A 26,038-nucleotide genomic window follows, 5' to 3' on the forward strand; every position below is an offset into this window, starting at 1 on the left:
TTAGAACAGTCACTACACTCTTGCAGCGTCAAGAGAGGGAAGAACCATCGGCTCAATTGTGATGTGTGTATACTGTATATACTTGTATTGCAAGACATTGCTTGTGTATCAAGTTAAAATTTAATCAAATGTTTTGCTTGTCTTGCAATATACTTGCGAACCAAGTTACTTGCAATCCAAGGTTTTACAGTATTTGCAAAAGATCTTGCTAGTCATTCGAGCCAGCTCTCTGGGTACCAGTGGATGATGAGCACCTCCAATATTGAGCAAGATCCTTTAATGTATAGTAACATAGATCCATGATGGCAGATAAAGGCCAAATAGCCCATCAAGTCAGCCCATCCACAGCATTCACTATTGCCTCCCCTCTCTAAGAGATCTCAGCCACAGTCTTTGTCTCCATCACTTCTACTGGGAAACTATTCCATGCATCTACCACCCTTTTGTAAAAATGTGTTTCCTTAGATTACACCTGAGCCTATCACCTCTTAACCTCATCCTATGCCATCTCATTCCGGAACTCCCTTTCAAATGAAAGAAACTTGCCTCATGTGCATTTGTCACGTACGTATTTAAATATCTTTATCGTATGTCCTCTTTCCCTACCAACCATTTTAGTAGCCTTCCTCTGGACTGACGCCATCCTGTTTATATCTTTTTGAAGGTGCGGTCTCCAGAATTGTACACAATATTCTAAATGAGATCTCACCAGAGTCCTATACAGTCCTCCTTTTTCCTACTAGCCATACCTCTCCCTATGCACCGTAGCATCCTTCTAGCTTTCACAATCACCTTTTCAACCTGTTTGGCCACCTTAAGATTATCACATACTTATGCTCAGGCTTGGCCGACTTTAAAGGGTCATATCATGCTGATATCAGAATACTGCACTATCATACAAATCTTTGAAATGAAAAAGTATTTTTCTCCCGATGAATTAAATTTAACTATGTAACGTGCTCAGTACCCTCACCACCTGCATTGAGTCGCAAGAGTGAACATCTAAGGACCATCATTGCACTACTACTGTCCTGATCTGCCATGGTGCCTTATAACCACAAAGTTTATAACTAAGCTCATCAGATTTGCAAATGTGTTTATATGATTATGCACTTAGATGAATATTATAAAGGCACTTACCTGTCGTTTGAAGAGATCATGGAAGCCCCCAAATATGGCTCAGCAGGCTAGTAAATACCCATTAACGTGCCATCCAATGATTTACAATGTGATCATTTAGTGCCATGCTATTATGATAGCTCTCTCCTACTAAGACCTGAGTTTCGCCAGAAAGCTTTTTCAGGAGGAGTAGTGATTAACTAGCAAACTACAAATCAAAAGAATAACAAAATATGGTATCAATTGCAATGACCACTGAACATTTAAAATACTTATATTGAAGGGAGACAGATTCAGAACAAATGCTAGGAAGTTCTTCTTCACTCAGAGGGTGGTGGATACCTGGAATGCGCTTCCGGAGGAGGTGGTAGAGCAGAGTACGATTTTGGGTTTCAAAAAGGGGTTGGACATGTTCTTGAAGGAAAAGGGGATTGAGGGGTATAGTTAGAGGGGTACTATAAAGGATAAAATGTCTTAAGTAAAGGATCACTACAGGTCACGGACCTGGGGGGCCGCCGCGAGTGCGGACTGCTGAGCACGATGGACCTATAGTCTGACTCGGCAGAGGCGATGCTTATGTTCTTATAGCAAATCACCATACACACTTATGAATATAACCTTCTTCATCCTTATATTGTAAATTTCCCCATGCTGGTACATGGGCCTCTTATCCTATAAATCGTCTTGAACCTGCACTGGAAAAGAGCGATTTAAGAAATCCTGATTAGATTAGATTAAAGTTATCTGGGTCTAAAGCCGGGGTGTCAAACTCAGGCCCGAGAGACAAATCTGGCCTGCAGTGTAATTATATTTGGCCCGCGAGAACATACCAAATATCTACTAGAGCTGGGCCGCCGGTAGACAGTTTATTGACCCAATCGGCTCACGTCCCCATTAGGCACATCATCACGTTTGATGTTTTTACAAGTTCCTGGGGCGTTCTCCGGCTCTCTTCACAGTCTCACACTGTGTCGCAGTAGCATTGGGCTCTTCTGCAATTGCTTTTTTAGTAAGTATTGATTTTTTTCATCATTTTTTCTTCTTTCGAATCCCTTTTAATCACGTTCTAATTTTGGCGATTTGTTTTCTGGTACTCATTCTTTTCTGGTGCTAGTGTTTTTCTGTATTCCTATTCGTTTTCTCTGCTTCACGTAATGGTTTTTATTATGATTATATTTTTACACTTTTTCAAACATATGTTGCTAATTCATATGGTATTTTATTTTATCCCTTTTTGGTTTTAATCCCTTTATAGTTTTTCTGTTTTAAGTTTGGCTCAGCTATTTTGCATCAATCATGAGCTAGTTGTACCTTGCGTCATTGTTTTATAAACATATTGTCTACAGTTTCCTTTTGGAGTTGTACAATTATTATTTGGTTGGCCCGCGACTTTGTTCAAGTTTTTAATTATGGTCCACTGTGTATTTGAGTTTGACACCCCTGGTCTAAAGGGTCAGATGAAGGTTTCTTTAAGAGAGGGGTAATGAGCTCATGCTTCCAGAAGCTCAGCGTGTGAATGTGAGTGAGACTGGCTTGAAGAACTGCTAGAAACAGAGGGAAAATTTGGTGGGATAGATGTTTAAATAAGTGAGCAGACCAGGGTGAGGCAAAAGGGTTCATGTTAGGAGTTTTCTCTATCTTCAAACATCAAATACATTTTGCAACGATGTATTTTCATTACAAATCATGAATACTATAACAGAGCATGTCTCTCACAAATACCCTTTCCATGGGTACTTTTCTCTTTCCATTTCACTGCCATTGGCAGGATCCTCTTTCCTTCCCTCCGTCCCTCTAGACATAGGAGAGGGAGCATTTCCTACCTGCGTCTGCTTCCTCCGCCAGCAAACATCTTTGAGATTTTACTGTGTTGTGCAAGCAGAACCCACAAAATTACAGGGCCTTGTGAGTTTGGACTTCAAGGTGAACTCAGCTGGTGGAGGAGACAGATGTAACATTAAGTGACCGCACGTGCCTGCCATCCAGAGGGAATGGGATAAGGATGATGTGGCACCCCAGCTGCAAGACTATTTTCTAATATATGTGTAGCACTGACTATTGCCATGTTTGTAAACCCAAAAGCCATCAAAACAGACTCTAATTTGTTGCTCTTCTGTGTAGGCTGCCTTTAATCAGTGTGGCATTAGTGCAAGGAAAGGCTCTAGGAGGAGGAGCAGAGCTCAGCACTGCCTGTGATTTCAGGTAAGAGCACATTCCTTAGCATCCAGGCTACATCATTCTGAATAGTAGGTTGTATTCTCCATCTACCAGCAGGTGTAGGTAGAGAACCTGACTTTTTCCAGTGACATGCTTTGTGGGAAAATTCCAGTATTTTCTCTACCTCCTGCAGATGATTGGTTGTTCAGTCTGGTGCTCCTGGTCCCTGGTGTAGTTCCAACTGTGCAAGTCAAGGCCACACTGCTTGGTTGAGCCCAACAGCCTTGCTCGGTTCACATATTAGACTTGATTGACTCCAATTCATTGCCCATGAACAATAACTTTGGTGAAAATCTTGCTTCAGAACTTCTCCCTTATATGGTAAATTGGCCCCGCCTACTGTACCCCAGGATGCACCTCCATTTAGAAAATGATGGTACTGGAGGCAGGAGCAAGTGGGCATCATTTCTGCCTCCAGATAATTGAGGAAAGGATATCTGAGATCTTGAATCAGGGGTTAGAGGTTACCACTAGAAACTAAGTAGGTTTATTTTACAATTCAGGGTGGGGGGGGCTCTCCTAGACTACCAGAAAGTTTTGTTGATGTTGGGGGCAGGGGCTGAGAATTATTTTACTGTTGGAAGACAGGAAATTGAGTCAGGGAGAGAAAGGAAGCAAGGAGACTGCTAGACCAGCAGGGATAGGAGCCATGCAGAAAGTTGGGTTGGGGTGCCAGCATTAGTTTTGTTTATTTTATCCAATTAGGGGCATTTTCAAAACTCTTAAGATGTCTAATGAATGGCATAAATTGACACTTGGACATTTTTCTCGCCAAAACGTTCAAGTGCCAATTTTCAAAGCCAACTTTCTGAATGTCTTGCTAGGCTTCTTAGCCGTTGTGCATTCAGAGTTCAAGGGGGCATGTTGGAGGGATGTTATGGGTGGGCTTTGAGCATGCTTAGCACTTGGACATCTTACGGTGAGAATTGAACATTTCCCAAGATGTCCAGGACAGAACGTAGACATCCGGAGCTAGACCTGTTTTAAAAGCGTCTTAAGTGCCAAAAAAGGTACCCAAATTGACCGGATGAGCACTAGAGGGATTAAATAATGACCCCCCACACACACACTCCCCCTGTAGTCACTGACCCCCCTCCCACCCCACATACCTGTCTTTAAAACAGCAGAATCTGGTATGGGAAAGCCTAGTAGAACAGCACACAGGTGTCTTAAATAGCTTGGTGGGTGACTAGTGAATCATAGAGAGAAGGACTCAGGCTCATAAGCCACTCTAACCACTTCATTTATAGTGGAAAATGTGAGACCACCAAAACCCATTTAGGTGTCACCTCCAGCCATAAGGGCTATTGGGGTGGTAGATAGGTAGGTATACTAGATTTTGGGAACTTTTAGGAGGACTCACCATAAATTATAAGGGGGTTATGGTGAGATGTACATCTGGTACCCTTTATGTGAAATTCACAGCAATGCCCTCAGTTTCCCCACTGCTCTGTTGGCATGTCTGTGTGGCCAGTCCATTACAATGCTGGTCCCTCCCACATCCAAATGGTCTGGATTTGGGAGTTTTGAACTTGGATGTTTTTGCGGTTGAAATGGCGAACAAAGGTAGGCGTCCTAAGGAAGGTCATTTAATAAAAAATAAAAATTGGTTTTGAAAATAGATATTTCCCCACCCATCTTGTGGAAAGCATCCAAAGTCAGACTTAGACATCTTATTGAAATTGCCCCTCAGTGTCACCTTTCTTGTCATTGCCTGAGTCTGTGAGGATTTGGTGGGATATAAGCCTACACATAACATGACATTTAGCAATGAGTTGTGGAGTACTGCTGCAATTTGAACATGGCAATAATTTTCATGCTCATTGATTTTATAACCTAGTACAAATTGGCAAGTAATTGTAGAAATTCTTTTATCCAGCCTGATACTCTCCAATCATACACAAATTGCAATAGGATCTGGATATAATAGATATTAATACATCTTGCCTGAATTCAAAAAAACGCCTTAGCCCCACCACTCCTCCGCTGTAATAATTTGAACTGCGGGAAGATTACTGTGGTGCTTCATCATTGGCTGTCAATTTGTTGTCATTTCTTCAATTTGTTTCTTATTAAAGTGTTTTCTTAAATATTATAAATAAATGCTTCGTGTCTTCAATATTATAAAATTTGAAGTATAATAAATACTTATCTCAGCCAAACCTGGGTGTCAGACCCGACATGTTTCGCATGGGAAGGTGCTTTATCAAGGGTCTCCCAAGGTTGCCGCCGTCATCCGACTCCAACTTAAATGTGAGCAAAGGTGGCCCACTTGAAGTCAAAGGGTTTGATTTTCTGACTGATTACCTTTTATAATTTGGTGGACATCACCTCATGTTTGGTAGCCTTCATAATGTTTGCCCAGAGGCTGTCAGTGGACTCTGGATGCAGCCTTCCCAGAAGCTTTTTGGTCAGTTGTCCTTCAGGGCCAATTACTCTTTGGGGAGGATTTGGAGAAGTTAATCAAGGACATAGGGGCGGCTTGTGTTCTCTGGCTCCTGGAGTTGCACTAGAAGGGAACACAGAATACCCCTTTGGTCAAATCTCATTCTTGGGGTAGTAGTTGCTTTCACTCAGATAAGTGGAAGTATGGTGCAGATCCAAAGCCTAGTCAGCCCTTCAAGCAGGAACCCTTTTTCAGTCTGAAAAGATCAGGCAACCTGGAGTCTTCCAGCACTGCCGGAGACTCCAGAAACTCCTAAGGAGGATGTGCTGGGCCCCTCAACAGCTCAGATAGGAGCCAGATTGGTCCTCTTCAGCCACAAGTGGGTCCATATCACCTTGGACTAGAGGTAATCAAGTGGGGCTGTGCCCTAGAATTACTCCAGTGCCTGATGCCTTAAAGGTTTTACCCTCTGGCTCAGTGGTAAAGTGACAGGCCAAAGTTTTGACCACTTCTGTATCTGGGAGTAGTGGAACCAGAACCACAGAATAGGAGTAGGGTTGTTACTCTAATTATTTTGTGGTCCCTAAGAAAGGAGGCTCCATTTGGCCCATGCACAACATCAAAAGGGTAGACACCTGCTTCAAGATTCAGGACTTGTGGATGTGATCTCCAGACAAGTTCCTGACCACCCTGGATCTTTCATTCAGTTTTCTATACCATTCTCCCAGGGGAGCTCAGAACAGTTTACATGAATTTATTCAGGTATTCAAGCATTTTTCCCTGTCTGCCCTGGTGGGCTCACAATCTATCTAATGTGCCTGGGGCAATGGGGGGGGGGGAATAAAGTGACTTGCCCAGGATCACAAGGAGCAGTGTGGGTTTGAAACCACAACCTCAGAGTGAAGGAAGACCAGGCTTTCCCACTGCTCCCTGACGACTCGCAAGGCACTAGCAGCGGGGAACCCTGGATGATGGGCACCTGCATCGCGGGAGGTTCCGGATCTGGCAGGCTGTGTACCTGGGGTGGACCGCCCCCCGCCGGTGGGTCTCGTGCTCGGTCCCTGCCCCCTTTTTCCTCCACCTCCCTAACATTTTTGTAGAGGTGCCTAGTGCAGGCAAGGCATACTCCTTTAAGAGCCAGTGGAGTCTGTTCTGTAAAAAAAAAAATTCCTGAGATAGTGCCGGTCTGAAGGGCTGTTTTCCCTTTAAATTTGCTGTATTTTACTGTATTTTTCAACTAACCGGCACTTTTCTTCCAGCTAGGTCACGGATGGAGCAATGAGCACTTTACAAGGAAAAAAGTGTTCATTGTGCTGCAGATGCGAGGCACTTGTGGCCAGCCTGTACAGTGCGGTGGAGGAACCTCGTTAGCAGCAGGTGCCAGCATCCAGGGCTCCCCGCTGCTAGTGCCTCGCGAGTCGTTCGGGAGCAGTGGGGAAGTCCAGTCTTCCTTCACCGCACACGGAGGGATTTCCTCAGCCACCAACGGTAAGGATAAAAAAGATTCCCTTACCGCTGGTTCGGCTGAGGATTTTCTCTCAGCTGTTTCTTTAACTGCTGATGCCAGCTTGCCTGCTTTAGCGGCTGGGATAGTTCAGGCTTCCCAGCCGCTACAGGCCCTGGAGGGGATTTTTTGGTGGTAACTTCGCCATTTTTTACAGCAGGCCCCTCCATTTTGTCTGCAACAGGGGCAGGTTTCTGCTGGGTCCCCTGCTGTGGCAGGGAGTCCCATGGCACCCCCCGGGGGTTTTTTCCCGATTTAATTTTTGCTTTGTGCAGAGCCTTTTTTCAGGCGGTTGGGGGTCTCACGTATGCCCAGGGGGTTTTGGGGGGTTCCCTCCGCACCCCCTGTGGCTTTGCCTCCCTCTACGCCTTTGGCGTCCCCTCTTCCTCCTCCCTCATCCAAGCGCCCAAGGGTGGTTTGGGATTAGGATTTGTGGTCGGAGGAGCGTGGTGGCCTGGATGAGGACCTGGACCCTTTTGAGGAATTCCAGGATCCTCTCAAGGGGACGGCCGATGGTGGCAGGGCGTCGGGTTTCCCGCTTTCTGGCGAGGAGGCGTCCATGGTGCGCCTTTTTCAGAGGGATGAGCTACCAGCAGGTTTCCTTGGTGCTACATTTAGAAGAGGTGCCACCGGAGGCCCCACGTGTGGGCGACCCTCTTCTTAGAGGGATCCGCACTACTTCCCGCTGTTTTCCTATGCATCAGGATATTCTGGATCTCGTCCTGGCGCAGTGGAATACGCCGGAGGCACCATTTCAGTTTGCACATTCCATGGCTCGTTTGTATCCCATCCCGAGAGGGATAGGGCTACCTTGAAGTCGCCAGTGGTGGATGCGGTGGTCTCAGCGATTGCTAAGCTGCATACCGTGGCTGTAGAGGGCGGTTCTGCCTTACGGGACTCTGATGAGCATAAGTTGGAGACCATTCTTAAACAGAATTTTGATGTCTGCCTTGGGGGTCCAGGCAGCTATTTGTGGGGGGCTGGTGGATAGGGCCATTTTTCGGTGGGTCGAGCATGTCCTGGATCGTGAGTCTGATGACTGGTCCTTGGTGGATCAGGAGAAGGCAAAGATTGAGATGGCTGCCTCGTTTTCCTTGGATGTCCTTTATGACTTGGTGCGGACGTCTGCAGTCTATGGCTTTTGGAGTGGCCGTACATTGTGGCTTCAGGCTTGGTCGGCGGATGCAGCATCCAAAACTAAACTCACTAAATTTCCCTTTCACAGGTATTTTTATTTTGAGAGGATTTGGATAAGTTGGTTCAGACTATGATGGACTCTAAAGTGCCCCGCCTGTGGGCATTTATGGGAGTTTAGCAGATACCGCTGTGGGCGTGGGGCTGCTCCCTTCCCAGCTTCAGGGTTTTTCTGAGGTCATTTTTATCAGTGCAGGCAGTCCTTTGGGGGGGCCCGTCAGGGGGCTGGGATCTCTACGCCGGTTCCCCCACTGCCCATCCTGCTCAATGACTCCTTGCCAGTGCTCCCTCTGGTTCCAGTAGGTGTCTGGCTGCGTGAGGTTTTTCCAAAGTGGGCTGAGATCATGTCTGATCAGTGGGTCCTGGAAGTGGGGCAGGACGAATATGCTCTGGAATTTACCCACTCCCTGCCAGATCATTTTCTAGCTTCTCCATGTCAGGCGGCATGGAAGACGAAGGCCTTTCACCAGAACCTTCAACGCTTGCTAGATCTCAAAGCAGTAGTTCCAGTACCCCCTCAGGAGTGTGGCACTGGCAGGTACTCAATTTACTTTGTGGTGCCCATGGAGGGGACCTTTTGGCCCATTTTAGATTTAAAAGGAGTCAACAGAGCTCTCAAAATTCCATCTTTTGTATGGAGACACTGTGGTCTGTCATTCTAGTGGTTCAGCCGGGGGAGTATCTGACTTCTCTCAATGTGATGGAGGCATACTTGCATGTTCCAATTCAGGCCTCCCATCAGTGCTTCCTTCGCTTTGCAATCTTGGGTCAGCACTATCAGTTCTGTGCACTTCCTTTTGGCCTGGCCACGGCTCCTCGGATGTTCACCAAGGTGGTAGTGGTTGTCGTTGCGGTCTTGTGGATAGAGGGCATTCTGGTGCATCCCTACATGGACGACTGGTTGCTGTGTGTTGTGGTTTGCCCCTGTTTGAGAGTGGAAAGGGAGATGGCAGGTTTCAGGCGGGCGGCCGGAGGCAACGATCGAGCCAGACTCCTGGGGCGAGAGCAGCGCAGATGTCGCACTGCGATCGACAGCCTGCAATTGGAGGAGCTGGAGGGAGTTTCCCACATGTTTCCTGGTGTCCAGCTTCGGCGCCCCAAGATCGTTGCGGTCCTCTTCGCTGACTCCGCTTGTCTCCTGCGCACCTGGTTCCAGCGGCGGCGGACTGTTTGGCGATTACCCAGCCCGGAGTTTGAGGACTTCTACCCCGAAATCCCAGCGTCTCCAAATTTCACCAGAATTTCTTGCCGGTGTCGCACAGTCCGTGCGCAGTGGGGAACGCAGCTACAAGGCAGTGGGTTCCCTGTCAGCCCCAGCTCCTGCGGCACTAACGCACACCGAGATCAGCACCGGGTGGCTTTTCCACAGAAGAGGAACTTTGGCAACCACCACAGGCCTCATCTAGGGCAGTCTTCTTGGAGCAGCCGTTCAGGGTGGCGGCTGGAGCACGGGCAATGTGACATGGAGAGGATTGCATGGAGGAAACCATCGCAGAGGAAGAGACGTGGACATTCCTACAAAACTTACTTGCTCCACTTCATCACCGAAGCTGAAACAGTGGATTGAAAATAATGTTTTATTTTTTTCCAGTTTATGAATTATTTTTAATCTTATTCATTGTTTTGCCACTTGTTTTTTGTTTTGTTCTATTTCTACCATTTAAAATTCTCCAGAATTCTTTTGTCCAACGGTTCCTCCTTCTGCATATATTCCTTTCTCTCCTCTTTTCTACCTTCAAAAGTACTTAGTTCAATACAGTCTAGTTAGAATGTTTATTTGTTTATTTTTCCTCTATCTATACATTTCACTTCTTTATTACTCTCTAGGTACTTTAGTTAGATTGTGAGCCTTCGGGACAGTAAGGGAATTTCTAAGTACCTTTCTTTCTTATAATTTTAATGTATATTTTCTGTAAACCGCTTAGAACTTAACGGATGTAGCGGTATATAAGAAATAAATTACATTACATTTAGGCGAAGTCGTTTCAGGAGAGCAGCCGAATCACGGATCAGGTGGTAGTTTCTGCAGTTGCTGGGATGGGGTCAACCTTTCCGAAAGTCAGTTGGCCCCATCTCAGCGCCTGGAGTATCTTGGGGTTCTGTTCAACACCTCTTTGGGGAAGGTCTTCCTCCCAGAGGTCCGGGTAAGCAAATTGCAATCTCAGATTCGCCAGCTTATGGTGTCCCGGTGTCCTCGGGCGCAGGATTTCCTTCAAGTCTTGGGTTGATAGCGGCCTCTCTAGACTTAGTGAGGTGGGCTCGGGCCCACACATGTCCTCTCCAGTATGCTCTGCTTCAGAGGTGGTCACCCCAGAGGCACAGTCTGGATCTTCCTGTTACTCTAAGGAGCTTGGCGCGCTGCAGTCTTCGTTGGTGGCTCCAGACTTCCCATCTTGTTCAAATGACGAGTCTGGATCAGCCTCAGTGGACGGTGCTTCTCACGGATGCCAGTCTCTTCAGTTGGGGAGCTTAGTGTCTAGGTCACTCAGCTCAGGGCACCTGGTCCATGGAGGAGGCGTCCTGGTCAATGTTCTGGAGACCAGAGCTGTTTGTCTGGCACTGTTAGCCTTCCGGTCCTTCTTGATGGGCAAGTCAGTCCGGGTTCTGTCAGACAATGCCACGGCAGTGGCCTATGTCAATTGTCAGGGGGACACCAAGAGCACTCAGGAGGTGCAGGAGGCAGCTCTGCTCATGGTCTGGGCAGAGTCTCATCTTCAAGACATCTCGGCCTCCCACATAGCTGGAATGGTGAATGTTCAAGTGGACTTCCTCAGTCGTCACATGCTAGATGCCGGAGAGTGGTGTCTAAGCCACGTGGCCTTTCAGTTGATAGTGCAGTCTTGGGGGCAGCCTCTCATGGACCTGATGGCCACAAGTGTCAATGCCAAAACACCCTGCTTCTTCAGTTGTTGCAGAGACGGTCAGGCCGAGGGCCAGGATGCTCTGGTTCAACCATGGCCAGCGGAGAGCCTGTTGTATGTGTTCCCTCCGTGGCCATTAGTGGACAGAGTTCTACTCCGCATTGTTTGTCACCCGGGCCTCGTGGCTCCGGATTGGCCCCGACATCCATGGTATGCGGATCTGGTGCGGCATCTGGTGTCGGATCCTCTTCCTCTGCCTCTTTCTCCCAATCTTCTGACTCTGAGCCCCAATTCCGTGTTTGATCAGGGTCCCTTTTGTCTTACAGCTTGGTTCTTGAAAGGAACGCTTAGGTAAGAAGGGGTATTTAGATAAAGTGATCTCCACCCTCTTGGGGTGCTGGAGACTTTCCACATCTCGGGCTTATGTGCGAGCTTGACGTATATTTGAGTGGTGTGGGAGTCACGTGATGTCATGAACGAGTGAAGACGTTTCCTCGTTCACTCCGGGGTTGCCCTGCCGAACTTTGCAAAATTAAAGATACTTCACCGACCTTATCAACACGAGGGGCGCCCGGTACGATCTCTACTTATATGGACCGCTATCTCACTAGGTCCCAGGAATTGATGCAGCCGAAATCAGTGAAAAAAGACCGAACACGTGCACAACCGGTGGACTCCAAAATGGCGGCGAGTCCCGCGGCGGCGGGTCTCCAGCCTTACTGAATCGGCCCTGAGTGACATCAAACTGGCATTATCACAGGTCTTGGGGCCCCAAATGGAGACGCTTACTGCCCAAATTACAAATATTGAGACACTGTTGGCTGCAGCCGTGGCCCGTACGTCGGAGCTGGAAAAACGAGTATCTGACCTGGAGGACTCCTCGGCGACGCGAGACACAGACCTTGGCGCGCTGCAGGCACAGGTTAGAGCTCAGGCTGACAAACTTGATGATCTAGAGAACAGATCTCGTCGCTCTAACCTGCGCCTGATGGGCATCCCTGAAACGTTGTCGGAGAGATCATTACCTGAACAATTGGAGAACTGGCTTCGGGATGAGTTTACTCTGCGACCTTCGATGGGGCCCTTACGCATAGAACGGGCGCATCGTTTAGGCCCCCGACCCGGCTTGGAAACACGCCCGCGTGTTGTGATCCTGAAGCTACTGAATTTTCAACACAAAGTGGAACTGCTAAGCCAATATAGAACCAAGAAGGGAGAACTGAAATATGATGGTCATCCAGTCCGCCTGAGTCAGGACTTCTCAGTAGCTTTGCAAGAACGGCGGAGACCTTACTACCCCTTATGTGTATGCCTGGCTGACTTGAAACAGCGTTTTCAATTTAATTATCCAGCTATGCTGAGGATTCAATGCAATGACGTCTGGAAATCTTTTCAGACCCTGGAGGCTGCAGATGACTACATAAAACAACTGGTGGCCCCGAGCACTGGAGCAGATTGAACCTTGTTTGGATACAGGCCTGGAAGGGTCTGTGTCTACTTACATTTGAAGAGAGAGTGTCTTATAAATGTTAAGGTTGAGGACAGATATTTGAAGGTCAGGGTGGCCCTGGAGATGACAAATTCTGTGACTCTAATTCTCCCATATGGATTAGTTAAAGGGGATGTTGGGATTGGGGATTCTTTGGGGGCAGCAGCGGTATGGCATGGTGGTGTTTTCATGTATAATGTTTTTTATTTTCTGATGATTTCTTTACAGCTGTGTGGATGGTCTGGCTGGGAGTTGACTGTGGGGTCTCGGGGCGAGGCTGGGCACCCTGGGACACTTAATTTTGGATGGCGCAGCGGCATTATCGGGAGGGGTGGGGATCCCTATGGGTGATCGTAAACTACGTATACTTTCTTGGAATGTTTCAGGCATAACGTCCCCTATAAAACGCACTAAAATACTTTCCCAATTGAAACATCATTCTGCGGATGTAGCCTGCTTGCAGGAGACTAGGCTTACTGATCGCGAACATCTGAAACTTCAGAGAGGTTGGGTCGGAGAGATACACTTTGCTTCCTCCCCGGGGAGGAAAGCCGGAGTGGCCATATTGATTCGCAAGGGCTTCTTGGGTAAAGTACAGGTCTTGCGGCGAGATCCGCAGGGCCGGTACCTTTTAGTGAGAGTGGAGGGACCTAGCGGGACATTCAGACTATTGGTGGGATATGGTCCAAATGGATATCACCATGCATTTTTTCAGAATTTGGTGAATATTTGCGTGCAGGATCCGGGCTGCCCATTAATTTTGGTGGGCGACCTGAATCAAGTACACAACCCCACTATGGATCGCTCTGGGTCGACGAGAACGACCATGGGGAAGCAGACTAAGGGTATTCCTTATTTGTGTAGAGCTTTGGGGTTGGTGGATCCCTGGAGACTACTGCATCCCACTGAATGAGATTATACACACCAGTCTAGAGCACACGGCACTTTTTCTAGACTCGACTACACATTACTCTCTGAGACATTGTTTGCTAAGGTCTCGGAGGCCACGATAGGCCCCCTCGAAATATCGGATCACAATATGATCTGGATTGATGTGGCACTGGGTGGTCGGCAGGGTACGGGGTCTGGATGGAGATTTCCCTCCTACTTGCACAAAGATGCTCCATTTCAGAAATTCTTAAATGAAAAGTGGGAGGATTATTACACAAACAATGCCCAACATGTTGACCAACCAACCTTATTTTGGGATACAGCCAAAGCGGTATTGCGTGGAGATATTATTGCTTATGTCACTACTAGAACCCGTCGTATAGCACAGCGCATAGTAGACCTTGAACGACAATTAGTATTGTTGAAACAGGACCTACTGCGAGATCCATCGGAGACTAACAATGAGGCGTATAGGGCGGTGTTGGTGGCGCTCAATTCCCTAATTCACGAACGTACCAAGAAGTTATTGTTTTACCGTAAATTTCAGTTTCATAAATATGGTAATAAGGCCGGGAAATTGCTAGCATCTATAACAAAGAGCTGGAAGGGATCTAGATACATACCCATGATACAGGAGAGCTCGGGGAGGTTTTTAACTTCGTCGGTGGATATCTCGGCTGGCTTTCAGAAATATTTTGAGGCCTTTTATGCGTCACCTGGTCCTTACATGGGTCCTGATGTGTGTGACTATCTGGCAGATGCTGGATTGCCTCGCCTGACGTCAACCCAGATATCCAGATTAGATAAACCATTACATGTGCATGAGGTGACCCAGGCAATACAAAAATTGAGGCCTTGTACTGCACCGGGACCTGATGGTTACTCACCTGAGTTTTATAAGATTTTATCCCCCTCTATAGGTGATTCTCTTTTGGATTATTATTTAACTATTCAAGAACGAGGGGTTTTCCCCCGTCACAGTAATGAAGCCCTGATTACATTAATCCCAAAACCATCTAAACCACCGGAAGACATAGGATCATATCAACCAATATCTTTATTGAATGTTGATGTTAAAATACTTGCTAGAATACTGGCCGATAGGCTAGCCCTTATTCTGTCGTCCATCATTATACCCGAGCAGGTGGGATTTGTTCGGAATCGACAATCCACAGTTAATGTCAGGCGGATACTTTTAGCTCTCTCTCGCGCACAACGAGAACATCGCCCTGGATTGCTTGTCGGGTTAGACGCGGCGAAGGCCTTTGACAAGGTTAATTGGCATTACCTGTTTCAGGTTTTACAATATATAGGGATTCCCGCTAGCTTTTTATCTGCTGTGCAAGCATTATACACTGGTCCGACGGCCTCAGTGTTGGTTAATGGAGTGAGATCTTCCCCCTTTGCTATAGGTAGGGGGACGAGGCAGGGCTGCCCATTGTCTCCCTTACTTTTTCTGTTATATTTGGACCCATTGCTACGCACCCTCCAAAAAGATGATGTACTTATGGGTTTACCAGAGGGTGCGTCGCAATTACGGGTGCTAGCCTTTGCGGATGATCTCTTGCTGGCATTGGACAACCCCCATAGCTCCTTACCACGAGCGTTAGAAATATTAGATGAGTTTCACATTTACTCTGGTCTGGTGCTAAATAAGCAGAAGTCATTGGCACTCCCCACACTTCCAGAGGTATGACAGACTTGGCCGGGAGAATTCCCTTTACAGTGGGCATCTTCTTCCTTGACATATTTAGGAGTAGTTATTCCCCAAAATTTAAATAGACTATATTCAGCCAATGTATCGCCCTTGCTTCATCGAACCTCTAATACATTGAATGGCTGGCGGAAATTCCCTATTTCACTATCCGGCCGGATAGCTCTTTATAACATGATGATAGTGCCCCAATGGACGTATATCCTGCAAATGCTCCCTATCATGTTAACTGCACCACATATTGCACTTTACAGATCCCATCTATCAAAGTACTTATGGCAGAGTAAACGAGCGAGGATTTCTTTGGCCAAGTTAATGCTTCCAATCGCTCGAGGGGGATTAGGATTATTATGTATATCTCGGTTTAACCTTGCATGTCAAGTACGTCATATTCATGACTGGTTCTGTAACACTTCTGATTTTTCTTTACCTGTGATTGAATGTTTTTCCTTTCAGCCTTATCATTTCAGCTATCTCCTCCATGCTCCCCAGTTGCTGGACTTACCTCAACTGCAGTCTCATCCATTCTTACCAGCGATGCGCACAGCATGGAAGTTGTTGTGTAAGGGATTGCAGATCTCTCCGCACCATACGCCTTGCCTTCCAATAGTCGGCAATGGAGACTTCTTACCTGGCATGGATTCCCCAGTGTTCGGACGTTGGTCCCGCGGGGGCCTTCAATATGTGTCACAGACCGTACAAGATAATGGCTCTCCGATCTCCTTCAGTGATTTACAAATGAAGTTTCATTTATCGCCTACAGACTGGTTTGCTTATCAACAGCTTAAACACTATTTACAGTCCTTGACTTCGACGAGGCTACAGGAAGATGTTCAAGACAGACTGCAAGAAGCGATTGCACTTACAGCTCAAGAGTCCACACCACTACGATTTTATCACAAGTGGCTACAGGAACAGGCGGGTGACTTGGGACTTTTCCACCTTGGCTCAGAGGTGGTCTGTTGACCTCCAATTGCCCATCTCTGCTGATGCGATTCGTAGAGGCATTCGCTTGGGAAGGGCCACTACTATGTCCTCGGTTGAGAGAGAACGAAATTATAAGTTCATACTGAAAGCCTTTTATACGCCAAAGAGGGCACATGTGATGGGGATAAGTGTGGACCACTGCTGCCGGAAATGTGCTTGTCCTCTGGCATCGTTTGGACACATGTTTTGGTCTTGCCCCCTGGTATCTTCCTTTTGGATACAGTTGGTGTCTTTGGTGGCACGACTCTGGAATTGCTCTTGGAGACTTCACCCCAATTTCCTTTTCACTATGCAGATTCGATTTCACCCGCCCAAACCGGGCTGTGCAGCCTTCTTCCGAAAAACTGTGTTGCTGGGACGGAAGTGTATCTTGTTACAATGGCTCTCGCCACAATCTCCAACCGTCCCCCAATGGAGAGCATTAATGCTACATCAAATGTTATTGGAACGTCGTGAAGTGGTGGACATGTCGACCAAGGCTGGACGATTGTATTCTCAATGTTGGTACCCTTTTAGTTTGACTTTTACACCTTACGTCCAAAACCAACTTTGGGGTACTTAATTGATTTTATTTCCTCTTTTTGCTTTATCCTCAATAGACCTTGTTACCGCTGCTGCCAGGGTGGGAGGGAGGGTGGTCGGTTGGGTGGGTGGGGATTGGATTTGTGTAATGTTTGAAAACTATGATGTGTTTCTGTTCATTGCTATGTTTGTGATCTAATAAAAATGATTTAAACATATTTGAGTGGTGTGCTGCACGTGGAGCGGTCTCTTTTTGCGCTTCCCTGCCTCACATCTTAGAGTTCTTGCAGGATGGCCTGGACAGGGGCCTAGCTTGGTCTTCTCTCCGGGTTCAGCTTGTGGCCTTGTCAGCTTTTCGTGGGTTGTTACAAGGTCAGCAGCTAACTGCCATTCCTGATGTCGTTTGCTTCTTGCAGGCGGCCAAATTGCTCAAGCCTCCCGTGCAACAGTCTGTTCCCTCTTGGTATTTGAATCTGGTCTTGTCCGGGCTGGTGCGCCCCCACCCCCCCCCAACCTTTTGGAGCCTTTGGGTGCCTGCTCATTGAAGGACCTTACTCTTAAGGCAGTCTTCTTGGTGGCTATTACTTCTGCTAGATGTGTTTCGGAGCTGCAGGCTCTCTCTTGTAGGACTCCCTTCCTGGAGTTTTCTAGGGAGCGGGTCGTATTGCGGCCTGTTCCTTCCTTTCTGCCAAAGGTAGTTTCTCCTTTTCATGTCAATCAGGCAGTGGTCCTCCCGGTGTTGGGTAGTCAGGAGGGATCTTCAGAGCAGAAACAGTTGCACAAGCTAGATGTCTGTTGGGTTCTTCGCTTTTATGTGCAAAGGACCCAGGAGTTTAGGAAATTAGATCATCTTTGTCCTTCTTGCGGGTTCTTGTAAGGGGGATGGTGCTTCCAAGGTTACCATTATGCGTTGGATCAAGGAGACTATTGTGTCTGAATATCTTCTTCAGAAAAAGCCTGTTCCAGAATTTCTCAAAGCTCATTCCACTCGTGGTTAGGCAGCTTCTTGGGCTGTCTTTGCTAGTGCCTCCAGTGGACTGGAGGCTGTTTGGTCTTCCTTGCATTCCTTTGTCAGACATAACCGTTAGAGAATGACATGGGGAGCGATCCCCGCAGGCAGCTGCGGCGTGGCTGCGGTTTGGCTGCGGGTTATGGAGACTCCAAAGCCAAATCACCACAGACACGGGGACAAAAGTTTTCACCGCCCGCAAAAACGGTGAAAAGATTTGTCCCCGCAGGCCAATGTTCCCCCTTCTAGGAACCGCTATTTACCTGTGTTTCACCGTGTTCGTGACCGGGTGTTCGATGTCTCCGCCATGTTGTCTGTCTCCTCCAACTCTCGATCCAACTTGCACGTTGCCGCATTGACTCCGCCCTTCATGCCGACAGAACCAGCCCTCCCCAACGATCGCGGCAGGAAGGTACCCATCCCCTCCTGCCTACCCCAACAGCCCCCCCCCCGACTATCGCAGCAGGATATCCAACCCCTCCTGCCAGCTCCCCAACAGCCCCCCTATGATCACTGGTAGGAGGGTGCCCAACCCCTCCTGCCGGCCCCCCCAACGGCCCCCTATATCGCCAATAGGAGGGTGCCCAACCCCTCCTGCTGGACCCCTCCCCAACGAACCCTCCCACCCCGGAACCCCCTTAGTCTTACTTTCCAAGTTGGACCGGACAGCTCCTCGCTCGTCTGGCCAGCAGGCCTGCCTCCGTCCAAATGAGGCGGGCCCGCCCCTCCCCTCCCCTGCCTAACCCACAGGATCCTAGGGCCTGATTAGCCAAAGCACCTAAGGCCCCTCCTATAGCGGGAGTGGCTTTAGGTGCCTAGACCAATCAGGCCCTAGGATCCTGTGGGTTGGGCAGGGTAGGGGCGGGCCCGCCTCATTTGGACGGAGGCAAGCCTGCTGGCCATACGTGTGAGGAGCCGTCCGGTCCAACTTGGAAAGTAAGACTAAGGGGGTTCCGGGGTGGGAGGGTTCGTTGGGGGGGGGTCCAGCAGGAGGGGTTGGGTACCCTCCTGCCGGCGATCTTAGGGGAGGCCATTGGGAGGACCGGCAGGAGGGGTTGGGTACCCTTCTGCTGCGATTGTCGGGAGGGCCGTTGGAGGGGGTCTACAGGAGGGGTTGGGTGCCCTCCTGCCGTGATCGCTGGGGGGAGGGTAGACTTGCAGCCGTAGCCGCGGTCACTATGCTAATCACGGCAGGGAGATCTTTGTCCCTCCTATAGCGGGAGTGGCTTTAGGTGCCTAGACCAATCAGGCCCTAGGATCCTGTGGGTTGGGCAGGGTAGGGGCGGGCCCGCCTCATTTGGACGGAGGCAAGCCTGCTGGCCATACGTGTGAGGAGCCGTCCGGTCCAACTTGGAAAGTAAGACTAAGGGGGTTCTGGGGTGGGAGGGTTCGTTGGGGGGGGGTCCAGCAGGAGGGGTTGGGTACCCTCCTATTGGCGATATAGGGGGCCGTTGGGGGGGCCGGCAGGAGGGGTTGGGCACCCTCCTACCAGTGATCATAGGGGGGCTGTTGGGGAGCTGGCAGGAGGGGTTGGATATCCTCCTGCTGCGATCGTCGGGGGTCTCCAGCAGGAGGGGTTGGGTACCCTCCTGCTGGCGATCTTAGGGGAGGCCATTGGGAGGACCGGCAGGAGGGGTTGGGTACCCTTCTGCTGCGATTGTCGGGAGGGCCGTTGGGGGGGGGTCTACAGGAGGGGTTGGGTGCCCTCCTGCCGTGATCGCTGGGGGAGGGGAGACTTGCAGCCGTAGCCGCAGTCACTATGCTAATCACGGCAGGGAGATCTTTGCCGCGATTAGGTACAGCGGCCGCGTCTACTTACCATGTAGGCTAACATTGTAAGCATTAAAAGTACATGTCGTGTTTGTTTTTGTATAGTTATTAACTAATATTTAACTAAGTTTTAAAGTTTTAAAGAATGTTTCCTTTATACGTAAATAAAGAAAAGTATTTAAAATCGTACCCGTTTGAGGCTTTTATATATGCAGCGGTGACGGTGACGGGGCGGTGAATGGGGTTGCAGTGGCGGTGACGGGGCGGTGAATGGGGTGGCAGTGGCGGTGACGGGGCGGTGAAGGGAATGGCGGTGACGGGGCGGTGCAGAGGATGGTGAGACGGGGACGGGGCGGTGACGGGGACCAATTTTTTCACCGTGTCATTCTCTAATAACCGTGTGAACATTCAGGCGTGTCGGGACATAGTGTTCGGTGAGTGTGTTCTGGTGTTGGCCCTGTGGGGGTCCCACCCTTGATGGGGACTGCTTTGGTGTGTCCTGCTTGTAAAATTACCTATGTCGGTCTGGAGAGTTGCTAAAGGAGAAAGTAGGTTACCTGCTACCATGTTTCCCCAAAAATAAGACCTACCCTGAAAATAAGCCCTAGCATGATTTTCGGGGTATGTCTTAATATAAGCCCTACCCCCAAAAATAAGCCCTAGTCACTGGCAGCAGTGCTCCCTCCCCCTCCTCCTATCTGAACCCTGACCGTGAGACCGAAATACCTGGTAACAAATATCAGCGTCGGCAGCACAGTCTGCATTGCGGCCTGCCCTTCTCATGCCCAGCCATTCTGTGCAGCGTTGCTGATGACATCATCAGTGATGCGGCATGAGAAGGGCAGGCCGCAATGCAATCTGTTCTGCCGATACTGCCGATTCCAGGTATTTCGGCTCATGGTTGGGGTTCGGATGGGAGAGATGAAAGGGACAGCAGGGGGAGGTGCGGTGGCAGGGGGGATGGGAGGAAGGGATAGAAAGATACTGCACAAGGGGATGGGTGAGAGGGGAGGAAAGATGATGCACATGTGGGGGGAGAGAAAGGAAATAGGAAGTATTGGGGTAGAAGAGAGGAAGGGAGAGATGATCATTGTACATGAAAAGAAAAAAAAAAAAAGACCTAGTACCTTTTTTGGGCCTTAAATTAATATAAGACAATGTCTTATTTTTGGAGAAATACAGTAATTTACTTTCTTTTAGCCTTTCCAGACCGGCATAGGACCCCACCCTGTCTATTGTCATTTTGTTTTTGTGGTTGTTGCACATGCAGATTTTGGGGTTTTTTTTCTGTGGTTCTAGTATTTTTCTAGGGCTGGGGAGAATTGAAGAACAGCAGCTGTGGCTTGGCTGGTGTAGCTGGCGAGCTGTGGGGACATTTTCTTGCTGGGATCTCTCCCTTGTGATTTCCAACAGCCTTCAGATATATTAGTTATTACTCTTGTTTGGAGTCTTGCTTATTTCTGTTTCAAGTTCTTTGTTCTGCTTGGCTATTTGGCAGACTGATCAGAATAGGAAAAGGTACCTATTAAACATAGAAACATAGAATATGACGGCAGAAAAGGGCCATCGGCCCAACACGTCTGCCCACACAAAAGAACCCTCCCCTTAAAAGAACACTCCCCTAAGCAATTCCCCGAAGTGAACCCACATGTTTATCCCATCGTTTCTTGAAGTCAAGCACGTTGCTGGCCTCAACTACCTGACTTGGAAGGCCATTCCAACGATCAACCACCCTTTTGGTGAAGAAATACTTCCTGATGTCACCATGAAATCTCCCACCCTTGAGTTTGAGCGGATGCCCTCTTGTTGCCATGGGATCCATAAGAAAAAGGATATCTTCCTCCACCTCAATACGGCCTGTAAGATATTTGAACATCTCTATCATGTCTCCCCTCTCTCTGCGTTCTTCGAGAGAATATAGATGCAGCCTGCTTAGTCGCTCTTCATATGGGAGATCCTTGAGTCCTGAGACCATCTTGGTGGCCATTCGCTGGACTGATTCTATTCTCTTCACATCTTTTTGATAATGTGGCGTCCAAAACTGAACACTATTCCAGAGTTTTGTTTCAGTCTCCACCTGCTGGTCATGATGAGATATATACCCACTTGTAAGATACCTATGCTGGTCTGGAGAAGCTACAAAAGTAAATTAGCAGGTAAGAACCTAATTTCTCCTTGCTTTTACTGGTCTTTTGTCCTCACTGGTCCTTTGCAGTTTGTGTTCATTTATTTGAATGCTGATTGACCTTTGCAGTGGAATGAGACAAGAGTCATGACACTCCTCCTGAACTCTTGACCTTTTTCGCCTTTAAGGCAATAGCTAGTTTCACTTCTTCCAGTAGCATAAAAAGTCAAGTAAAACCTGAGGAATTTGTTGTTGTTGTTAACCCAGCAGTTCTCTATACTTCTGCAGAAGTCCAGTTTAATCAGAACAAGTCTCCAAGAGAAACTGCACTAGGAGAGAAAGTGGCTTGGTAGTTAAAGCAATGGGCTGAGAACAGGGAATACCAAGATTCAAATTCTGATTCTGCCATTGACACTCTTGAAACATTAGTCATGTCACTTTACCTTCCATTGTATGCTGTTTGGGACAGGAATGTATTGTACCTGAATTTTTATCACCACTGTACAATGTTACAAAAATGAGGCAGTTTTAGGCTAGAGTATCAGAGTCCCTTTTTTTGTCTCTCATCCCCCTAATTATCAGTAGCTTTTTTGACAGTTGGCAACCTTTTCACAGTAGTTATGAAAGCACGCGACTCTGCTTTTGAAGGAGCACCACTGCCTGCAAAATTTTGATTAGTGCACAAAACATTAATCTTCACTTTCAAAGATTTACATTTAGGTACACCTGATTAGTTATCAAAGATTTTGGTACCATACAGACCAATTAGAAATTTACGTTCTTCCAACACTCAGCAGTTGTCTCTTATCTACCCTCAGTGGACCTGGCAAGACTGACTTCAATACGAAATTCTGCCTTTTTTGCTTCTGCACCATATTTATTGAATTCTCTTCCTATCGAATTATGTACTGAACTTTCTTATACTAAATTTAGAAGCCTTTTGAAAATCTTTTCAATTTAGCATACTCTTAGAAGGTTATTATTATCTACTGTAATTAGACCTTTTTGAATTGGAACTTAGGGAGGGATTCCAGACTGCAGCTTTTGTAGTCCTTTTTTTTAGATTATATTTATTGTTCCTTTTAATGAAGTTCCTTTCTTTTGCTTTTAAATTTGTAAACTGATCTGCTGTTACTGCGAAGGGCAGTCCATAAGTACTAATAAACATATTAGCAGATATATTTTCTGTTGAAACTATCACATTTGTCAGTGCTAATATATTTGTTCATTCTATTATTGCTTTTATCCCACAGGTTAATGACACCAGGAAGCGAGATCTGTTTTGTGCAAAAGCACATGGGCTTGGTCCCTGGCTGGGGAGGAGGTGCAAGGCTAGTTCAAATCGTTGGTGGCCAGCAATCCCTTAAACTGCTAAATGGTGCTCTCAGAATGGATCCTGCGAAAGCATTAAATGCAGGACTGATAGATGATATTTTACCATCAGATGAAGGGAAAGCTTTAGAAGAGGCACAGCGTTGGTTATCCCAATATACAGGGGCCCCAGTTGAAGTAATCCAAGGTTTGAAAAAGGTAGTGACAGCAGGAAGAGAATTACCACTGGAGGACGCCTTGAAGAGTGAGAAGGAAATTTTTGGAACACTATGGGGTGGGCCTGCCAATTTACAGGCATTGGCTCGAGGATCTAAACACAAATAATTGAGAACCATTAAGATTGACTTTTTGGAAGCAAAACCTCCCAAAGGTATTAATGTATTGTACTGAGTATGTTCACTTCCACAAACCCTGTCCAAAGGCAAGCCGCTGTGGATTGCTTCCTGGGTGATTGTGACAACTGACGCCATATTCGGGGCTGGGCTGCTCTGTGCAATCGTCATCCCATTCAGGGGCATTGGACACTCTCCCAAAGGAAATAATAGGTCAATCGGAACTGAGGGCCAATAGTTTGGCTTTGGTGAAATTACAGAAGACTTTGGAGAGCCATGCAGTCAGGGTCTTTTCTGACAATGGAACAAAGAAAGTGTCCCTGACTCTGGAAGCTCGTCTGCTCTTTCACTGGGCAGAACATCACCTCCAGGTGCTATCATAAGAGCATAAGAATAGCCTTACTGGGTCAGACCAGTAGTCCATCTAGCCCAGTATCACGTCTTCACGGAGGCCAATCCAAGTAACAAGTACCTAGTAAAAACCCAAATAGTAGCATTCCATGCCAACGATGCAGGGAAAGCAGTGGCTTCTATTGATGATATGTAAGACACCATGGGCATGCCCAGTTGTTATTAAGAATTAAAACTGGAAAATAAAAGCATGCAAGATGATATAAGATTAATTTTGAAATTATTTGGGATAAATGAATCAGGTGAATTGTGGAACTGTCTGTAAAAGGTTATTTTAAATTGGCTATGATAGAATCAAACTGAATGATTCTAAGCTGGAGTTCTTGGAAAGAAAAAATAGTCCCGAGTTAGAGAGGGAAAAAAAAGCTGATATGTACAAAGTTAAAACAAAGGAAAAGCTTATATTAAGAACTGTCAGGAAGATCCCATTGTCGGGTAGCAGAAAAATAGGAAGTAGGCTTTACAAAGAGAACAAAAAACAGATGTCTGCTTTCCATAGATTAGGATGCACATTACATTTGAGGAAGGTTATGAAAAAGCTATAAAAGGTAAAAAAGTAAAGTACATAAGAAAAAAGTAAAATACTGACACCTGCTGGGTTTAGAAATTGGGCTTAGCATTGGCAAATTTAGGATTTAAATGTAAAATGATGTGATGTATTCCTGGGAAGGAAGTCATGTGATCAACTGTGCCATTGTATTCTAACATGATAATTATTACAAAATGTCAGATTAGGTATAAAAAGTCTGTTTTTAACCCTCCTTTGGAGAGCAGAAAATTTGATAACATGTATGGCTCTCCCCAGACATGAAAGGCATTAATAAAGATGAATTTGATTATTACATGGCTTTTTTCCATGTCTGTTGATTTGAATTCACAGAATGGATTCCCTTGCCTAGTCATATTGGGAGAGGAAGCCCATTCTGGTAAATCTTTTGGCCCCGTTATTCAAGTCTCTCAGCCTGGCTTGAACTTTGGTGACTGCTGATGTGCAGAAGGGATTCTGTCCCCCCCCCCCTGGAAGTTGAATTGACTAGCCCTATTGTGTGCAGTAATTCACTCCAGAGATTAGATTGTGGAGCTGAATTGGCAAAGTGCTCCAAAGTAAGTTTGAAAAAGGTATGAGAGGGGCGAGAGGTTGAAGCAAATATTGTGCAACTGCCACAGGTCCTGACAACCTCCAGAGAAGGGTAAAGCAATGTATTTTGTATATACAAAAAAAAAAAAAAAAGCACAAAATAGAAAAAAATGAAAAATCTTTCTTGGAAAAATAAAAAAATATGTAGGAAATACAAAAAAAGAAATATTGCATATTTCTGGCCAGAAGTAATAATGAAATTAGTGCCTGTTTTAAAGTAATCTTATTGGATTCTAAAATTAAGTTCTATCCACAGGCAGATAGCTCATGAGCTTAGAAAAAGAAAAATTCCCTCTGATTACTTAAAACTTTTAAGGTTGTAAAAATGTTGTCTCCTTTTTTTTCCACTTCTGTCACTTCCCTGATTTTTCTCAGAGCAGCATGAACAAGCAAATGGCTATGGCTTTAGTTTACTAATGTTTTGCTCGCAAGTGCTTAGAAAAAGCACAATTACTTACCGTAACAGGTGTTATCCAGGGACAGCAGGCATATATTCTCACATGTGGGTGACGTCATCTACGGAGCCCCAGCGCGGACAGCTTTTCAAGCAAACTTGATTGAAGTTTTAAGTTTGCACACTGCACCACGCATGTGCTAGCCTTCCTGCCCACTAGAGGGCGCATCTCCACCTCGTGGTCCTCAGTTCCATATCAAGCAAAGAAGCCATCCCCGGGGAGGTGGGCGGGTTGTGAGAATATATGCCTGCTGTCCCTGGATAACACCTGTTACGGTAAGTAACTGTGCTTTATCCCAGGACAAGCAGGCATGATATTCTCACATGTGGGTGACCTCCAAGCCAACCAAAAAAGGGCAGGTGGGAGGATGGCAATTTAGGAAAACAGATTACGTAACACCGACTGGCCAAACCGGCCGTCGCTTCTGGACAAAGTATCCAGACAGTAGTGGGAGGTGAACGTATGAACCGAAGATCAAGTGGCAGCTTTACATATGTCCTCCACAGGAGTAGAACGGAGGAACGCAACAGAAGCTGCCATCGCCCGGACCTTATGCCCGGTGACTCGACCCGGAAGCGTAAG

General features: G+C 47.0%; 1 protein-coding gene across 8 annotated transcripts in view; it reads left to right on the forward strand.

The window, feature by feature from the left end:
- Window positions 1-25,144, forward strand: part of ECHDC1 (ethylmalonyl-CoA decarboxylase 1) — a 75,241-nt gene extending 50,097 nt beyond the window's left edge. For all 8 annotated transcript variants that reach the window (XM_033937425.1, XM_033937422.1, XM_033937420.1 and 5 more), the window contains 2 exons: window positions 3,241-3,321; window positions 23,042-25,144. In XM_033937425.1, the coding sequence (XP_033793316.1) occupies window positions 3,241-3,321; window positions 23,042-23,444 (484 nt within the window). In that variant the 3' untranslated portion in view covers window positions 23,445-25,144. The remainder of the gene's footprint in view (window positions 1-3,240; window positions 3,322-23,041) is intronic.
- The last annotated feature ends 894 nt before the right edge of the window (window positions 25,145-26,038 follow it).

This window comes from Geotrypetes seraphini, chromosome 3 (genome assembly GCF_902459505.1).
Source record: "Geotrypetes seraphini chromosome 3, aGeoSer1.1, whole genome shotgun sequence".
In the NCBI taxonomy this organism is placed as follows: Eukaryota; Metazoa; Chordata; class Amphibia; order Gymnophiona; family Dermophiidae; genus Geotrypetes; species Geotrypetes seraphini.